At 36.4% G+C, this 19,778-nt stretch overlaps 2 protein-coding genes and 1 non-coding gene across 3 annotated transcripts; 1 reads left to right on the top strand and 2 right to left on the bottom strand.

Moving 5' to 3' along the window:
• Positions 1–7,503: 7,503 nt before the first annotated feature.
• Positions 7,504–7,606, bottom strand: LOC111915074 (U6 spliceosomal RNA). The gene has a single exon (XR_002858027.1). It is a non-coding gene; the product is annotated as a U6 spliceosomal RNA (small nuclear RNA).
• Positions 7,607–8,494: 888 nt separating this feature from the next.
• Positions 8,495–9,851, top strand: LOC111915065 (caffeoylshikimate esterase). Its single transcript, XM_023910769.2, has one exon. It carries the CDS (start codon positions 8,792–8,794, stop codon positions 9,758–9,760), a length of 969 nt encoding a protein of 322 aa, XP_023766537.1. The 5' UTR covers positions 8,495–8,791; the 3' UTR covers positions 9,761–9,851.
• A 2,665-nt stretch (positions 9,852–12,516) lies between these two features.
• LOC111915066 (DNA-directed RNA polymerases IV and V subunit 2) lies at positions 12,517–17,457 on the bottom strand. Its single transcript, XM_023910771.3, has 7 exons — positions 17,277–17,457; positions 16,241–16,736; positions 15,932–16,144; positions 14,911–15,812; positions 14,535–14,826; positions 13,246–14,471; positions 12,517–13,163 (listed from the first exon to the last, which is right to left on the bottom strand). The coding sequence occupies exons 2-7, from the start codon at positions 16,721–16,723 to the stop codon at positions 12,662–12,664; spliced, it is 3,618 nt and encodes a 1,205-aa protein (XP_023766539.1). The 5' UTR covers positions 16,724–16,736; positions 17,277–17,457; the 3' UTR covers positions 12,517–12,661.
• Between the last annotated feature and the right edge of the window lie 2,321 nt (positions 17,458–19,778).

The following is a 19,778-nucleotide window of genomic DNA, read 5'->3' as shown; positions in this document are numbered from 1 at the left end:
TAATTAGGAAATTAATTGTTAACTGAAATTATTGGTTATTTGATCCTCCATGTTTTAAATGTTTAAAACTTGTCCTCAAGTTTTGAAATTTATATTTTGTAATTAAAAGTTTTAATTTAGACAATTTAAATTTCAAACCCTAGATTTTAAAATGTTTAAAATACAACCCTATACTAATATAATATTACAAGATTAATATATATATATATATATATATATATATATATATATATATATATATATATATGTATATATATATGTATAAATAAAATGCTAGTCTTACCGTTAGTAGGCCTCATTCACGAAGTCGATCTATAAGGTGGGTATAAGGTTGCGGCCTATAAAATGGCGCTTAATGGGTGTACACTCACACCCACCGCTTGCTTGATCGGTGGAGGGTCGTTAGCCGAACGGGTAGGATACGGCAACCTCATCCTCTCATTAAAAGTATAATAGGAAATACAAAGTAACTACACATATTTTAAAATTTCCCAATCTTAGTTACTTTAGGAAAAGTGAATTGATGCAATCCCATGAAATTACACTTTGCACCCTTGCTAAGAAGTTAGTGGAGCGTGTGTGGTTTACCGGCACACTAATTGGTTCTAAGCAAAGGTGGCAAAGGGTGATTCATTGTTTATCATAGTTCGATGGAGCGTGTTTGGTTTACCGGCACATCGAATAGGTGATCAGGCACCATGTGAATTTGCATGGTAATTCACACCCACTTTGTGATCCTCAGTATCCCAGTCACAAACTAGATGGGCATATCGAGATTTAAACATGCCATTGAATAGTTTCAATGAATCTCATCCGATCCTAGGAATTCTCAATACATTTAGGACTAATAGTTAGGTTTTATGGTGGAGAATTAGTGAATCGTCATTCACTTACCTTCAATTTATTTGCATGTTAGATTACGGCATCCCTTTTCTCATATGTAAATGTTATTGTTGGATCCTAGCCCTAATTTTTCTTATTGGGTGATAATTAGGGATTCATATTCTAATCTATTTTTGTCCTTTCTATTTGTAGATGTCGAACGCAAACAACGCTGTTGCTAGTTCTTTCACATTGATGAGCCTTTGCCAAAAGGTCACCTTCAATGGAACGAACTTTAGCGAATGGATAAGATACATTCGCACCATTGCTCGCTATGAGGATAAGGAGTATGTCCTCGATGAGAAACTCGAGAAAATCAACCCTGAAATCGCTACTCCGGCTGAAATTACCGCTTTTGAAACTCATGAGCAAGATGCAACGAAGGTACATTGCATCATGATAGCCACCATGAACTCCGAATTCCAAAAGTCCTACGAGGACATGTACCCGTACGAGATGCATCAAGACTTATTGGAGAGATACCACCAAAACGAGAGACAAGAGCGTTATGAGATTTTCACTAACATGATTTCCGCTAAGATGGGTCATGGAGAGTCTCTTACCGTGCACCTGCAAAAGATGCAAAGGTATGTCGACCGCCTTCGCAAGTTAAATGTTGACTTTGGGGAAGACTTGGCGATCGACATGGTGCTTCACTCATTGCCTCCGATGTACAATCAATTTAGGATGACCTACCACATGAACAAAGAGGAGGTCACCCTAAGCAAACTCCAAGGTCTCTTGAGGGTCGCTGAGAGAAACTTCAAAGACAAGTCTGTTGCACCAACTCCCAATCCACCCGCTGCTCATGTCTTGGCTATTGGTCAAGGAAAGGGAAAGAAGAGGAAGGCTTCATCTAAGAACTATCGCAAGGCTAAAGCCCGAGATGGTGCCTCTTCTAGTGGGACCAAAGTTGATCCCGCTAAGCCCTGCCCTAACCCTAAGGAGGCAGAGTGCCACCACTGCCACAAGATAGGACATTGGAAGAGAAGCTGCCCAGAATACCTGCAAGCCATCAAGGAAGGAAATATCAAGCCATCTTTCGCAGGTATATATACAATTAAATCTAACGATTCTAATCATGCTATTTCTTGGGTTCTTGATACTGGTTGTGGTTACCACATTTGTTCTAATGTGCAGGGACTAAGAAGAAGTAGGGATGTGGAGCAAGGAAGAATCAATCTAATCATGGGGAACAGAAGATCGTCGCATGTGACCAAGATTGGAGTGTATTCTTTAGTGCTTAGGAATAATTTATGTTTAGATTTGAAAAATTTTTGCTATTCGCCAGAAATGGCTAGAAACATCATTTCATTTCATGGTTTATATAGACAAGGTTTTAGATTTTCTTTTAATAATAAGAATGGTTCTATTTTGGCTTATCTAAATGGTGTCTTTTACTTTGAAGCTATACCATGTAATGGAATTTATGAAACTGTTATGATTGTTGATAACCTAGGAAATGATGTTTTGAACATAGATTCTTCCACTAGTATGGATAAAGCATCCTTGTGGCATTGTCGTCTTGGACATGTCAACAAGAAACGCATAGCCCAACTCCAAAAGGATGGAGTGTTGGAGTCATTCGACCTTAGGGAAGATGACACATACGAGTCTTGTTTACTTGGAAAGATGACTAAGTCACCCTTCATGAGTACGTGTGAAAGGGGTGAGGGTCTATTGGACTTAATACACACCGATATATGTGGACCGTTTAGATCAACCACGAAGGATGGGAACCGCTTCTACGTGACTTTTACCGATGATTATAGTAGATATGGGTATATCTATTTAATAAGGCAAAAGTCAGAAACTTTTGAAAGGTTCAAAGAGTTCAAGAATGAAGTGGAGAATCAATTGGGCAGGAAAATCAAGATGCTTCAATCCGATCGAGGAGGAGAGTACCTAAGTCTTGAATTCCACGATTATCTCAAGGAGTGTGGAATAGTTTCGCAATTGACGCCTCCTAGGACACCGTAGTTGAATGGTGTGGCAGAAAGGCGTAATCGAACCTTATTGGATATGGTTCGCTCTATGATGAGTCGTGCTTCACTACCTATCTCTTTTTGGGGGTATGCCTTAGAGACTGTCGCCCATATCCTTAACCGAGTCCCTACTAAGAAGGTTGCCAAAACACCTCACGAGATGTGGACAGGGAAAGCTCCCTCGTTGGCACATATCAAGGTTTGGGGTTGCGAGGCTTTCCTAAGATGTGATACTCACGACAAGCTCGAACCCCGAAGTGAGCGATGTATTTTCACCAGCTACCCGCAGACATCCTTTGGATATCTCTTCTATAGAACGAAGGACAATGTTGTCTTTGTTGCGAGGAGAGGAGTTTTCCAAGAGCGAGAACTCATAGGACAAGGAGACAGTGGGAGGCAAATCGAGCTTGAAGAGATTCAAGAGTCGATAGATGAAGGATCCTCTACCGCTGGCACTCAACCCGAGGAGGAAACTCCGGTTGAACCGATTGAAGAATCCTTACCTCTTAGACGTTCCGATAGAGTTAGAGTTCTACCCCAGTTTTATGGTTTTCATATTACTACCGAAGGGGACACGTATATTAGTGATGGTACACTAATAAATCTTGATGAACCTAATAGCTATAAGGAAGCCATGGCAGGCCCGGAGTCTGCGAAATGGAAAGAGGCAATGGATAGCGAGATCCAATCCATGTATGATAACCAAGTTTGGAATTTGGTTGATTATGTGTCCGGACGTAAGACCGTTGGGTGCAAATGGATCTTCAAGAAGAATACCGACGTGGATGGAAACGTACACACATATAAAGTGTGATTGGTTGCGAAGGGATTTACTCAAACTCCCGGAGTTGACTATGATGAGACCTTCTCACCAGTTGCGAAGATAAAATCTATTAGAGTGATGCTAGCGATTGCCGCATTTCATGATTATGAGATTTGGCAAATGGATGTCAAGACCGCTTTCCTTAATGGAAAGTTGGCTGAGGATGTTTACATGGCTCAGCCAGAGGGGTTTGTGGATCCGAAGCATCCGAATAGAGTGTGTAAACTTGAGAAGTCCATTTATGGACTTAAGCAAGCGTCTCGCAGATGGAATCTTTGCTTCGATGAGAAAGTCAAAGAGTTTGGATTTGTACGAAGCGAAGATGAGTCTTGTGTATATGGCAAAGCCAGTGGGAGTATAGTAAGCTTCCTCGTTCTATATGTCGATGACATATTACTCATAGGAAACGACATCCCGACTCTGCAGGAGGTTAAGTCCTGGCTCGGGAAGTGCTTCGCTATGAAGGACCTCGGAGAGACTTTTTACATTTTGGGAATAAGGATAGTAAGAGAAAGAAGTAAGAGACTAATTGGACTTAGTCAGAACACTTACTTGGAGAAGGTACTAAAACGTTTTAGTATGAAAAACTCAAAGAAGGGAGAATTACCGATACAAAGTAATGCCAAGTTGAGTAAGACTCAAAGTCCGAGTACCGAAGCTGAGATAGCATAAATGAGCCGAGTTCCATACGCTTCCGCAGTTGGCTCAATCATGTACGCTATGACTTGTACTTGCCCTGATGTAGCCTTTGCGTTGAGCATGGTTAGCAGATATCAAGGGAATCCTGGCAGAGCACATTGGATTGCAGTGAAGAATATCCTTAAGTACCTTCGGAGGACAAAGGAATGGTTCTTAGTCCTCGGAGGGAGTGATGACTTGAAGGTGCGAGGGTATAGTGACGCCAGCTTTCAAACCGACAGGGACAACTACCGTTCGCAGTCGGGCTGGGTCTTTACCCTAAATGGAGGAGCAGTGACATGGAAAAGTTCCAAGCAGGAAACCGTAGCTGATTCAACGTGCAAATCAGAGTACATTGCAGCGAGCGAAGCGTCGAAGGAGGCAATATGGCTGAAGAACTTCATCGGTGATCTTAGAGTTGTACCTGCCATAAAGGAGCCCATGGAGATTTTTTGTGATAACGAAGGAGCGGTTGCCTTGACCAAGGAACCGAGGGATCATGGTAGATCACGACATATCGACAAAAAATATCACTTCATTAGACATCGTGTAGTAGAAGGACAAATCGTAGTGAAGAGGATATCATCAGAAGATAACCCAGCAGATCCGCTTACGAAGGGACTGAGTAGGGTTAAGCACTTGCAGCATGCTAGGAGTATTGGCCTGAAGGATGATATTAGCATAAATTAGATAGTATTAGAAACGTGTAATTGATAAATGTAATTAACATTTGATGATTAAATAAAGGAGTTTTATTTATGAGTAATGTTACTATCTTATGTTAATTGTTTAGCTATTGTTTCGCTTTGCATGTTTTGACTTCCAGAATAATTGAGTTTATTAGGAATAATCGAATTGTTCAAATTGTCCACAATCGTTCATATGTTGGAAGTAGATATGAATGAAGATTGTCATGAATCGGTGCGTAGATTGTCTAAATGGTATTAGACATAGCAAAGGGTTGCTGCGACATTCATGAGTGCTTGTGAACTGGTTTTGAGCATTGGAACAAACCCGCGCTTGCTGGAATCACCTTATGGAATATGATATAAAAGGGTGATCGCAAGACGATAATATCATATAGTCTTAAAACCTAGATATATGGTTTGTTATTTGCTGATTGATTGTACATTGATAATGCGAAAACGCATTGGTAACTCAATGTTATAAAACGCATTGTTGTGTATAGTTGATTATTGAATAAGTAAATGCATATAAGTCGAAGTTTATCTGTAACTTTTATTTAAGAAGGTAAAAGCGATATCTCGGCCGCTCGATGATTTGATTTGACTTATGTGCTGGGCCCGGTCAGAACTGAATTGATGTGTTCGATTAAGTTCTATGTCGAATAAATCAGAGATCGAGAAACCTAAATGCTTGACTAACCATTCCATAGGATTGTCAGTATGATATCTAACAGAGGACTGTACGATCCCTTATCTGAAGGACAAGATTGATTAGATCAGAGTTTGACAGTGTCTTTGAGAGCTACGATTGCAAACTGAATTGTACTTGTGCATATAGTTACTAGACTTATCTAAGTGGGAGACTGTTGGAATAGTGTCTAAGGCTGCAACTATATTAGGCAAGTAATTGACCCGATTGTGCATGGTCCTTTTGGGTTGCCTTCACCATAGCAACTTGATAGGATGATTTATTAAGAGAGAGTAAATATTATTAGTATATTATGAGAATAATATAAAGAATAATATATTGTTATTTGATTAATATAAGTCATAGATTTAATTGGAATTAATTTGGTGACTTAAAGAGATTAATTAAATAAGAGGGTATAAACTGTCAATTGTTTGATTGTTAAACTTTAGACTGTAAATCCATATAGATATGGATTGGACGGATTCTAGAAGCTAAGGATAGCTTCAAATCGTCCAAGGGGTTATCTAAGGAATGGATTTGGATAGCCTTAAGAGATGATTATCCAATTAGGGTTTAGGTTGTAACCCTTAAGGAGTCTACAAGTATAAATAGATCCTATGGCATAAGGAAATTGGTACTTCATCTAAAGTAAGAGAACCCTGGCCGATTTCCTCCCCTCTCCTCTCTCCTAAATCATCCTCCTTGCTATTTGGTGTTTGTAAGCCATTAGAGGAGTGACAATTGTGACTCTAGAAGCTCCAAGACAACAAGATCAACAAGGGATTCAAGGTATGATTCTAGATCTGTTTTAACATTGTTCTTATTCCTAAATAGTCATTAGAAGTCTTGGATTCAAAGCATGTTTAATTAGAAAGCCTAGATCCAAGCATTAGGGTTTTGCATGCGCACATAGGAAAGTTCTTATGGCTAAAACCCATCAGTTATTACCGTTTAGAAATAGTCCTTTATTTCTAAACGGTAATAACAACCATATTGGTCTAATACGCACAAAAAAAAAAACCTTAGTGACCTAATATGGACAAACTGGAAACCTTATTACCCTCCTAAGTCATTAACCCTAATTATTTAGAAAACATGCTTACTAATCAATGTGACTGATTTGTCTGACTGAAAATAATTGCTTTCATTTAAACTTATCTCACAACCCTTCCAGAACTTCTAAGTCCAGAAATTCATATGATTGATGATCTTCATTACATAAATATGCAACATTTTATCAATAACTTCTTTTTTGTCATTTAAATGTTTACATGAACACATCCATATGTACAAAAACAAAATCTCACTTTGATACCTCCCATCAATGTCTACATTTGATAACGAATGGAAATGTAAAACCAACAGGAACTTGTAGACGATGTCTATTATCAATTATTTTATAAAAAGCAAAACCACAACCTGAACTAAGAAACTGAAGTTGCAAAATGAATAAAAAAATCAGCACATAAAAAAATACATACATACTATATACAACACATAAACGGAAGTTTATAAAGCATGAAACTTAATGACAGGAAAAGTAAAAAACTTAAAGAAGACTTTATAGAAAGAACGATCATCCTTACTTGCCACAAATGGTTGAAGACATCAACAAGAAGATCAATCTGACCATAGAATCCACATGTTGTCTGATCATGACTTCAGTAGATGAACTACTGAAACGCAAGAATTACAATTGAACTCTATTAGCATTTGAAAAGGGAATTAGGGTTCCAGAGAAGATGACGAAGGGTTAAAAAAAATTTGGACCATTTCTCGATTTGTGTTTGTCATCCTTGCGCAGGGGCCATGCTAATCTTCTCTGTATCGTTCCAATTTTATCGGATGTCCCCAAATGGACGACTATAGATGAAGAGCTTCGCCATATAGAGGAGTAGCAGGTTATATGGGACGACGCGGGTTCTAAACGAAGTAGTTTACTGTTGATGGTCATATATTCTCAATGTCTTTAAAATTAGTGTTAACGACTTAGGAGGGTAATAAGGTTCCCAGTTTGTCCGTATTAGGTCACTAAGGTTTTTTTTTTGTACGTATTAGACCAATATGGTTGTTATTAACGTTTAGAAATAGTCCTTTTTACCCGTTAAAACCGGTAAAATGACTATTTCTAAACGGTAATAACAATCATATTGGTCTAATACGCACAAAAAAAAACCTTAGTGACCTAATACGGACAAACTGAAAACCTTATTACCCTCCTAAGTCATTATCGCATAAATTATATACCCTAAAAATTATGGGTCTCGTGGAAACATGAGTCATGGACGACCGCCTGGGTTACCAATAGTTTAGATCGGGCCTGCTTTTAGATACGTTTATGTATTTTTATTTTTGTTTATTTATGATCATTTATTTTGTATTTAACATATTAACGAATCCCTATTCTAATAAATGAATAGTTTTAATTTTTTTTTTTTTTGTCAAGTGTCATTCTAATACAACTCTTCATTAATATTATGTCATATGTCATGTAGATATATTAGGTAATTCATTTCAAAATTCAAATTTATATTTTCTAATTATATGTTAAATTTGAAGTTATAATAACTTTAAAATTTTAATATATCTCTTGATTAATAATTTATTTAAAATAATTGATTAATAATTATATATTTTTATTATAAAATTTTAATTAATTTTATAACCATGATTCCAACGGGTTAGAAACTAGTATAAACAAATAAAAATAAACTTGTTTATAAGTTTGTTAAACTAACAAACATCAACCAAAAAAAAAATCTCACTTATCTATCATTGTTGATTTGCTTGTTCGGTTTAACTTGCACACGAATGAATATAAACAACTAAACAAAGTTTTGTTTATGTTCATTTGGTTTGCCCTCACTCTCAACAAAACTTTCGTTATAAATACGTTCTCAACAATTCAAGTCACAAGGACCCACAACGACCCAACATTTACTACCCACAACGCTCTTCTCGCCATCTTCCTAATCCTACCGACTTTCTATAAATCTTAAATCAGCAACACTCCATCCGTCGTCATCAACCACAACCACCGGCGAAAATGGTACATCCGATTGCAGAGGCCAACGAAACCAGCCCCTTCGGAAAACGTACACCGGAGGAATTCTACGCCCATCATTCACTTGTCCATACCACCGACCATCTTATAAACCCAAGAGGCCTTAAACTCTTCACGCAGTCTTGGACGCCACTCCCGCCGACCAAAATCATCGGCGTTATCTGCGTTATCCACGGTTATACCGGCGAGTCAAGCTGGTTCGTACAACTAACCTCCGTCTACCTCGCCAAGGCTGGATTCATCGTCTGTGCTATCGACCACCAGGGTCACGGATTCTCCGATGGTCTCAGACTTCATATCCCTGACATCAATCCAGTCGTCGACGACTGTATCTCGTTCTTCAACTCGTTCCGTGAAAAACACGCGCCGTCGCTTCCTTCTTTTCTCTACTCCGAATCCCTCGGTGGCGCTATCGCTCTTCTCATCACCCTCCGCCGCGACGGGAAACCCTTCGACGGATTAGTCCTTAACGGTGCCATGTGTGGGATAAGCGAAAAGTACAAGCCACCGTGGCCGTTGGAGCACTTCCTCTCCATCGCCGCGGCGGTGATCCCTACGTGGTGCGTGGTTCCCACTCGCGGCTCTATTCCGGAGGTGTCGTTCAAGGTAGAATGGAAGCGGAAATTAGCGATGGCTAGTCCGAGGAGATCCGTGGCGAGACCTCGCGCATCCACTGCGAAAGAACTCCTTCGGATTTGCAGGGATGTGCAGAGTAAGTTCGAGGAAGTAGACTTGCCGTTGCTGATAATTCACGGCAGCGATGACATTATTTGCGATCCGGCGTGTGTGGAGGATCTGCACCGACGCGCCGCCAGTAAGGATAAGACGTTAAAGATATACCCCGGGATGTGGCATCAGTTGATCGGAGAAGAAGATGATGACGTGGAGCTAGTGTTTGCAGATGTGGTTGAGTGGCTGAAGACCCGGGCCACAAGCGGCGGAGATTCTTAAAACTGCCGCCGTGTTAAAGCTGTGAAATGAATGACTAGCGAGTTGTAATAGTCTTTAGTTATAAATTAATAAGAATCCATTTACGAATTAATCTCCTTTTCCAAATCAAAATATAGCGAACAAAGTTGTGAATGTCATCTTCATTTTCATGAAAGAAAATCTTAAATAGTTTGTTCAATCGATCCTAGTAAATCAGATTTTTTTTTTTAAGATTTATTATGTAAAGTGTTTAAAAGGTGTTTTGAATGTATTGGAAAACAATTATTACAAGTTTTAAAGATGTAACAACTCATTCTGTATGTCACAATCAAATCTTACTACTTCTTTACAACAAAATTCATTATTAATCAAATTAGGAGTACATAGAAATAACTCCCAGTTGAATTATTTGTCATTTCAGGGCATGCTTTCATAAAGATATCTAAAACCATGTGGTGGTTATAGATTATACGTCGAATGCAAACACTGGTAGACCAGTTGTCCTATCATTATCACACATATTACAAATTAGGCTATGCTATCATATCATATAATGTTGTATTGTATTCACAAGGCAATTCAAGACCCTAATCTTAGATTAGGTAGTATCAAAGTAGAGAATGTACGATATAAGACATAGACGATTTAATATCGCATCATCAGAAAACCATTTACCATATTCCGATACATAAAATAGAATAAGGTGAACAATGTATTCATGGTTTTTATTGCCCTAAACATGAATGAGGTCTTTGCTTATAGTATTGAACTTATCATATTGATATTCAAAATGAGTTTTGAGAACAAGTTAGCACTCCTTTAAAAGGGCTTTGTTGCTCCTGTACGAATTAATGAGTCAGAAACATAACGATGAATTGATAAATGGGGAATTAAATGTTGAACAATGATGTAAATGATACTTTGAAGATCTTTGATTGATCTATTGAATAGAGTACAAGAAAAGCTTTAGCATCCATAAAGAATACGAGTAAAGATACAATGAAATCGTTACCCTATTACAATGACACACACTTATATATAAAGAATTAAAGATACAAGGAGGTGTGGTATTTGACCAATCATAAAAAGACACATGAGCTATACACACGTGACGCACACACCAGAAGGCTCAAAGTAGCATACACTATCAGTTAGGAGCACTAACATAAGCTTATGTTATACGTTATTACTAAATTTGAAGGAGCATAATATCTTATGCACATATGATGCACACAACAGACTACTTACACTAACATACAATATCAGTTAGGAGCAATTAGCTTATGTTACAAGTTATAACTAATTTTGAAGGAGCATAATATGCTCTATGAACAGCTTCGGATACTAACTACAAAACTTCACTTTGTTACAAACTTCAGAGCTTCACTTCAGATATAAACTATGATGCTTCATATTATCACAACAAATTGTACCCAACATGAATCCAACCTAATTAGGTAGGGATTAAAATTTAAATTTAGGAACATTTCTTCTGAAACCAAGTAGTAAGTGTTTGAGGTTGGGCTTCTTTCGACCCTTATATGGAGAAGTATGATATATGTATCACTCATTAAGTTTTATAGTCGACATTTGTTTATAAACTTCGTGTTTAGGTAGCAGGTTAAACTACAAGTGCATAGGATAGGCATATGACTTAAAGAACAAGTATAGAATATAGTTGTTCAATAGATGTATAATTTAGTGCATGTCATTTATTATGCAATGTATTGTAGTGTATATTTAAATGATATGAACTTATTACCTTGATGTTTTAGATATTCTGAAATAAAAATGATAATCTTTGGTGTACCTTTAGACTAGAAGTGGGGTGTTACATAGTAGTTTACCAATTTAGATAACCAACTTTTATTTTTTATAAACTCATAAAAACACATAATTTATCTGTCTACCAACTTTTGCATCTCATCCAAACACTTACATGTTTCTAAGATGTGCGTTCCATTCCAATTTCACTTTTTATACAATTATAGCAATTACATATCAAATTCCATAATAAACTTCTCAGAATGTGATGTTAGGGTTGTAACATTTTCACCGGAAACTCTTTCAAATACATATAAAACCTATGTATTCTCTGTAGATAATAATGTACGAAGAATATGTGCATCTATATCTCTAACTCATGTTTTAACAAGATACTCAAAATAGCAACATACTTTCCAGACTGATATTTTTAATCGAAATTCCAAATACATAATTACACTCAAAAAAACATAAGCATCTTGATGTTACATTTCGTGTTCCATAATCATTTTTTTGTGAATTAACTTAGAAGTCAACAAAAGTCAACTAATTTGCTCATCGTCTTCTTTATTGATTTGTTGATTAACAACAATGAATATATGGCCGTTTATATAGAGGTATAATAATGAAGTTAGATATATCCAAAAACTGAATTTAGGCACCTACAACCATATTGCAGATCAAATGAATAGGGATTAGGCCCGTTGACACAAACTTGTTTTGGGAAAACACCAAAATGTCATTGCTTTGTATGTTACCCTAGACATAACCTCCTTGTTTTGGCACTACATAAAAATGACATTGTTATGTACACTACATGACCTTGTTTTGGGAAAACACTAAAACAACATTGTTATATACGTTACACATAACCTTGTTCTAGGAAAATACCAAAACAACATTGTTTCTCATGTTACTAATGCATTTACATAGTTAGCATTTGGACCATAATAATATTATCAAAGATCAAAGACAAACAATATACACATCCATCCACCAAAAGACAAACAAAGTTGCATAATGCCATACCAATTAGACCATGCTCAGCAACAAAGAGCAATGTACAACCACCAAAGCACAGAGTACGAGTACACGTCATTACACCATTCAACCTAAACAAGTCATTCCTACTTCAACAATTCACATCTTCTACCAAATTCAGCATAACTCGGTATCAAACTTAAGCGAAATCCCCATACTAAAGAGCTCCTGCGTCAACAACTTAGCACCATAAGGCACACTCACCTTAATCACATCTTCAACCGAATCACACACCCGACAATACGGGCCCCGGATCTTGTGTCCACCTGCAACAGACCTCTGAATCACACCCGCCATTCTTTTGCATTTTGTACAGACATGCATTTCAGAGCAGTCACTGAGTGTGAAAAGGCGCTCGTGTAAGTTAGCAGAGGCTCCGTGAGCTATCAAGCAGTCCCTTTCCATTTCTCCAAATTTTATTCCACCAAACCGTTTCCTGTCAGCCACCGGTTGCCTCGTCAGCGGGTGCACCGGGCCCGTGTTTCTAAACTTCACTTTGTCCTCCGACATGTGAACAAGCCTCTGGTAGAACGTGGGGCCCATGAACACTAGTGATTTTACCATTTCGCCCGTCCTCCCGTCATAGAGTCTCTCGTTTCCCCATCGAGAAAATCCAGCCCTGTAATAAACAAGTAAATGAAAATACTTTGATATAATCATAAAGAAAAAGGAGTAGTTTAGTTTACCAATTAAGTAATTACCTGTGAAGCTGATCTGTTATGGCATCAATGGAGAGAGAAGAAAAGGGTGTAGCGTATCTCTGTGAGCCTCCCAACGCGATACCTTTCCCCAAAGCAGATTCCAGCATCTGCCCGGGAGTCTGTCTGGATGGGAATGCATGTGGATTGATCACAATATCTGGAACTATTCCTTGCACACTGAAAGGAAAGTTTTCCTGAGACTCCAAATACCCTAAAACCCCCTTCTGCCCATGCATACTCGAGAACTTGTCACCAAGGCATGGGGCCCGCACCTGTCTCAGAGATACCACTGCAAAATTCTTCCCTTCATCATTAGCAGACAACACAACCTTCTGAACCATTCCTCTTTCAGTATGTTTCAGTTTCACACTATGATCAGTCCCTGCTTCTGTAAATTTCCCAATCACAATATCACCACTTTGTAAATTTGCACCGATAAAAGGAAACCCATCCTCATCCAAACTATCGACCCTTCCAATCTTACTTTGAATCTTCCCAAAATTCACAGCCTCATCTGACTTAACCTTCTTCTTTGAAACTTCAGTGTTATCAACCTCAGCTTTATAGCTTCTAATATGCTCTGACCGAAACATCCCCCGGTCAAGCGAGCTCCTGTTCATCACCAATGAATCCTCTTGATTATACCCGAGGTGGACATTGACCGCTACAATAGCACACTGCCCGTTGAAAAACTCGGGTCTAGCAATCATACCCTTTTGAGTTTGACCAGATTGTTGACCTTTTTCAAGGCAATCTGAAAGAACGGTTTTGAAAAGAGGTCTTTGAGGGTAGAAGAGTTGGTGTGAAAGAGTGTCGACTCTGATGTCTGGATTTGTGGATGAGTATCCAACAGCTTGTTGACTGTGTTTTTGGGATTGGAATAGGACTCTTTTTGCGTGATCATGGTTAGCAAAAGGGATGATGCCACAGCTTATGCCCATCATGAATGACATGTCGAGTTCACAATGTGTGTATTTCTTAGGGGCGTGTTCGTCATTTTCGAGGAAGAGGTATTTGATGTCCCATGCTGTGCAGCAATCTTCTTCCTCTTCGGGTCCGATTAGTTCAATGACTCCATTGTTTAAAAGATCTTGAAATGAATAGCTTCCACCTTTTAGGGTTCTGATTTTGGGTAAGTTTTGGATGACTATGAGTGGGCGTAAAATACGCCCTGCATCACGAAATATTCTCACTTCTTTGTGCCTTGTGTCCCTTTTTATCTCAACCTAAATAAAAAAAAATGTTTTTAGAAGGGCATTTAAGTCTTTTGTATAATCTAAGATACTGACCTGAGGAGGTACTTCTGTTTTGCGACGCCTGCGTCTGAACTCAGCAACAAAAGAAGCAGAATTTTTGCAAAATCCAACCCAATCTCCATCAACAAAAACTTTATCCATTCCAGATAAAGAAGTTGAAGTATCATCTACTAATTTTTCCATTCCACATGCCACCAATACATCAAAAATTCCACCCCTGACAGCTGTCGACACCAGAGCAGTGCCAGCTAGATTCTTTATCAACCCACAGTTTTCCCCATCAGGGGTAGAAAGAAAACAAATCTTTCCCCAATGAGAAGGGTGTCTACATCAATCAAACAGAAGATTATCAATCAATCAATCAATCAATAACTATAAAAAGAAAGTATTATAATTTATAATTACTTACGGGTATCTTGCATCTCCAGCTTTTCCAGCATACAAAACTTGCTGACGTGTCCTTCTCATATCTGAAATCATTTGCAAAGGATTTGCTCTTCTAAGCATTGCAACAACTCCAGAAGTTCTTTCCATGTTTTTATACGGGTGGGACCAAGAACCCGTTGAAAAAGCCCGTGTAAGCCCATTTGTAATAATTGAAGCATCAAGATATTGCCAGATTTCACCTACACTTCTATCTGGATAAAGATCCCTTTGTAATGACTTCACTAATCTCTTCTCAACATGTCGAAGATGAATTCTCAACTCTCTTTCAAGTAACTCACCAGCAAGTTCCAATCTTTTGTTCCTGAAATCGTCTTTGTTGTCAACTTTTCGTTTCCCAGTATACCCTTCTAACAGACACTTCACCATGTACCCTAAAAATCTTGCTTTTCTTTTGAACCCAATGATATTAGGAAATAAGTAATTCTCAATGCACTCTTTCACACTCTCTTTGGGTGGAAATTTGCTCTCTTTGAGAAGTTTTTCAATGAGATTTAGTGAGTTTCTTCCTTGACGAAATTCATCACATTTCTCTAATTCACACCTCTGATCAGCAGCATGAATGGAAGCAATTAAAATATTGACGATATTGCCATCGGTAATGTCTGCATCAATCAAGTCTACCACTTCTTTATCAGAAGATACACCAAGGGCAAAAAAGAGAATCCATATTGGTATATCCATTAAACTTAACAGATAAACAGTTATCACTTGTGCCCCTCCTCCTATATCTTCAATCTTGGGAGTGTCTGCAAGTTTCACATAAACCCTTTTTCTTTTGTGCACAGAGCGATACATGACACGATAATTTGGAGAACTTGCTAACCAAACTCTGTTTAATCCAAGCTGCTCTTGTGCAATAAAGATCTGCACTAAAAAGTTTGAAACTTTATAGTTTTTCCAATCTTAATCTTATCATACAAAATGACATAGTGAAAGAGAAAATTGCACAATGTTTATGAAAGTATATGTATATATGGTGTCACCTTTTCAGCTCCCTTGATTATGAAATAGCCTCCTTGATCATAATCACAGTCATCTTTTTTATCTTCACTCATCCAGCATGTGTCAGAATTAATCATCACAGGAATCCTCCCAACAAACACATCAAGATCCCTGGTTTCTTGGATCTGTTTGTCTAAGTACTTTTCTTTGCCTGTTTTGAACTTGTCACTACGGACAAGTTCTTGTGTATACACCTAAAAAGTGTTACACAATAAGCACAGATTCAGAAATCTTGATTTTGGTTACAATTTTAGACTATAAAAACAAGAAATTAGTCGTTTATTTATTACCTGTAGTGTGAGTTTCACCTTCATTCTGGATGAGTATGTCATGTTTTGAAGACGAGCATGTCTAGGTAAGAATTCTAGGAATTCTTTACCAGATTCGGCTTTTTCTCCAGTGTAGAACCTTGGCCTCTCAAGGTTGACTTGTCCAAACTTTATTGAAGCATACCTCCATGGATTATCACCCTTCTTTGAGGGATCATAACCAGGCTCCACAATGATCTCACCTATGGAGTCGAAAACATTTTGAATTCCAACGTTGATGAAATCATTGTATGAGTTGATCTGGTGGCTTATAAGCCCATAGTGTTTGAAAAAGGAGGTTGATGCCCTTTTGCAGAAGTTCTTTAGGTATGGTTCATCGAAATCTCTAACTGATAGTGCATCCATCATGTCATCATCATCGTCGTCGTCTTCCATGTCTATGTCGAGATGTACAGCTCCATTTGAAGGCTTATCTTTGAAGCTTGGTCCTGCCTCTTCTTCCATGTTATCTGAGACTCTGAAGATAGATCTGATCAATAAATAATCAAATAACCCACAAACATGCAAATAGCTAAAATCCCATGTTCATCAAACCCAAGCTCAAGCAAAACGAGTATATGATATAATGCAACTAGAGCGTATCACTAGATTACCATAACCATAGAAACAGCATTACAGTTTTTGTTCATATTCATTGTACAAACCAACCAGATTTCTTTAAGGTTAAGAAAAACCTTTGTAAGTGACAAATTAGAGGCATACGTACGTTCTAGACCGTCTTTAGCTTAAACCCTAGGAAGGGCAAACATAAATAAGCGATATACAACCAACATGCGGAAACCCTTTACCAGTAAAACTTCATTTCCGATCAAACAAACACTGATTCGACTCTCTTCAAAATGTCAAAGACAAAAAGCATGAAAATCACTCGTCATCTAAAAAATCTTCTCATATATTTCAAAATTTCGGTAAATCGTTCTACTAACCCGATCCGACTAAACCTAACAAATTTTAAAAAGAATACCCAACTATACGTGAAATTCGGAGAGATACTTACGAAGAACTTGGAGCTTGAAAGTGTTTTCACCTTGCGTGAAATACTAGGGTTTTAGAAGGCCCCAAAATCAAAATGCAGTATGATTACTCAAATTGGGATTACTAAGATTTTAAGAGGGTTTCTCTCAGTAGTGAGAGCCTACGAAGAGCGAGGGTTTCCAAAAAGCGTGAAGACTGAGGAGGACACTAAAAAGGACAATGATACCGAGCAAAATATTGGGTGAATTACAAAAATGTCCCTTATGTATTTATTTGTTGCATTTTTGCTTGCTCTATATTTTTATGTTACGATCATAAGAGTATTTATCAAAGGTTTTTCCTCTCACTTGCACAATAGTCTATTATGTATATACATAGTTACGAGGTTAGAAATTCATGATTTGACGATTTTGAAACTATATTATTAAAATATAAAAATATAATACTAAAATATATCGAATTATAAAATATATGAAACAGTATGAAATTACATATTCAAAGTATAATGATATTGTATTTTATTAGATTTACACAAAAAATTACACAAACACGAAAAAATATTAAGATTTTAAAAGTAAAATGTTGAATCAGTAACATTTAGAAATTAGAATGTTGAAATAAGATTTTTTTAAGTAAATGGTGTTTTACAAATACTAAATAGTCTGTATAATATTACCACATTATCACACACAAATACACACATAGACATAATAGCATACACATACATACATGAACACTAAGAATGAGTAATATTAAAGATTTATATAATAGTATTTTCCAAAAGGATTTGATACTTCTTTTGAAGTATTATACTCCTTAGTTTAACATGTTATAATTTGTATCATTTCCCACATAAATAAAAGTGTACTTTACATAAATTACAAAAATAGTCTTTGTTAACTGGGATTCACAATGATGCTACTTATATTTGGATTTTAAAATTAAATTTGTTAATGATAATGTATTTAAGTAAAATTTATCTGATTTAAACCTTCATCTTTTTGTATTTAAAAGTATCTAAGTTCGCCAATAGTTAAATTTTATATCTATTTAACAGTTTTGAAAGTATATTGTTATATGGATCGAAACTCGTATAACAATGTACTACACAAGATATTATCATTGTGTATACATATATGTGAATGTGTGTATGTTAAAGCATAGAATAGCATTATTGGATACACATAAATAACAATGTACTTTATAAAGATTACAAAAATGGTCAACGGTAACTGAGATTTACAAAAATGGCCCATGTTAAATGAAATTTACAAAATTAGTTCATGTTTTATGAAATTTTCATAATTGACATTATTTTTAAAAGGTTAGAAAGTTAAAATCTAATAATTTCAACCTACTTTGAATTTCTTTCAAAATATAGCAGCATACCTTGAAATTTTTGAATTACACAAAATAGCAATGTATTTTACAAAAATTACAAAAATGGTTCATGTTCACTGTGATTTACAAAAATGCTTCATGTTAACTAAAATTTACAAAAGTATGTTGCTATTATTTGGATTTAAAAATGAATTCAATTTCTTATTGGTAATGTATTTAAAACTTTTTTACTAACTAAAACATTTATATTTTATTTAAAGTTATGTAATTTTACCAATAGTTACATATGTAATTAAGTATATTAAAAATATGAAAATAAAAACACATGAGTTTTAGACTTATATTATGTTTAAAATAATAACTTGTAGTATATGTAATTAAAGGTTAAATAAGCAGTAAAGTATTATACATGATAATACATATAGTTTCCTAGTACATATGAACCTAACAAACATTGTAACGACTCAGACTTTCTATCATCTAATCTAATGGGATTATCATAGTCATTACTAAAAGTTTGTGGAATTCTATTAACTCGTAAAAATAAAAACATTTTATATCAAATGCATAGTCACGAGTTTACAATAAAAATCTTCATACAAATTAGAATAACAAGGAAATAAAACCTATTATAAGTCCTTGTGCTCACGTCTTCACTTTTGGTACCACGGTTGCTACAACATGAACATGCAAAACATAAAATCTATGCAATATGATACACAATGTGCCTAGTGGGTTATTCTTCTACTTTTCTTATATTTCATCTTTATTTTTCTTTCTTATATTGTGTCATCTATTATTTTTCTCTAATGGGATACACTGTTATTATTTATTCTTTCATTTTTCTTCTCTACTCTTTCTTATCTCATCTATCTCTTTCTCTGTCATCTACTTTGTTTCTCATACTCTTTTCTTATCCTCTTCTCAAGATCTGCTCATGTTTTATCCATATTCTAATTTTGTCTCTAACTATGTCTCTTATTTACTCTAACTTTTACTATGTTCTCTGCTCTGTCTCTTCTCTACTTTTAGTATGCCTTCACATACTCTACTTACTCTTTATATCTCTATATTCTTAACTCTAATGTCTTAGCATTCTTTTCTTATCTAAACCCAAAGTTCGCATCTCATATCGTACTCTAAGGGAACGATGTCCCACTACATTACCAGACACACTCACATA

The sequence above is a fragment of the Lactuca sativa genome, chromosome 9 (genome assembly GCF_002870075.4).
Source record: "Lactuca sativa cultivar Salinas chromosome 9, Lsat_Salinas_v11, whole genome shotgun sequence".
Lineage (NCBI taxonomy): Eukaryota > Viridiplantae > Streptophyta > Magnoliopsida > Asterales > Asteraceae > Lactuca > Lactuca sativa.
This window is presented reverse-complemented; position numbering and strand designations above follow the sequence as displayed.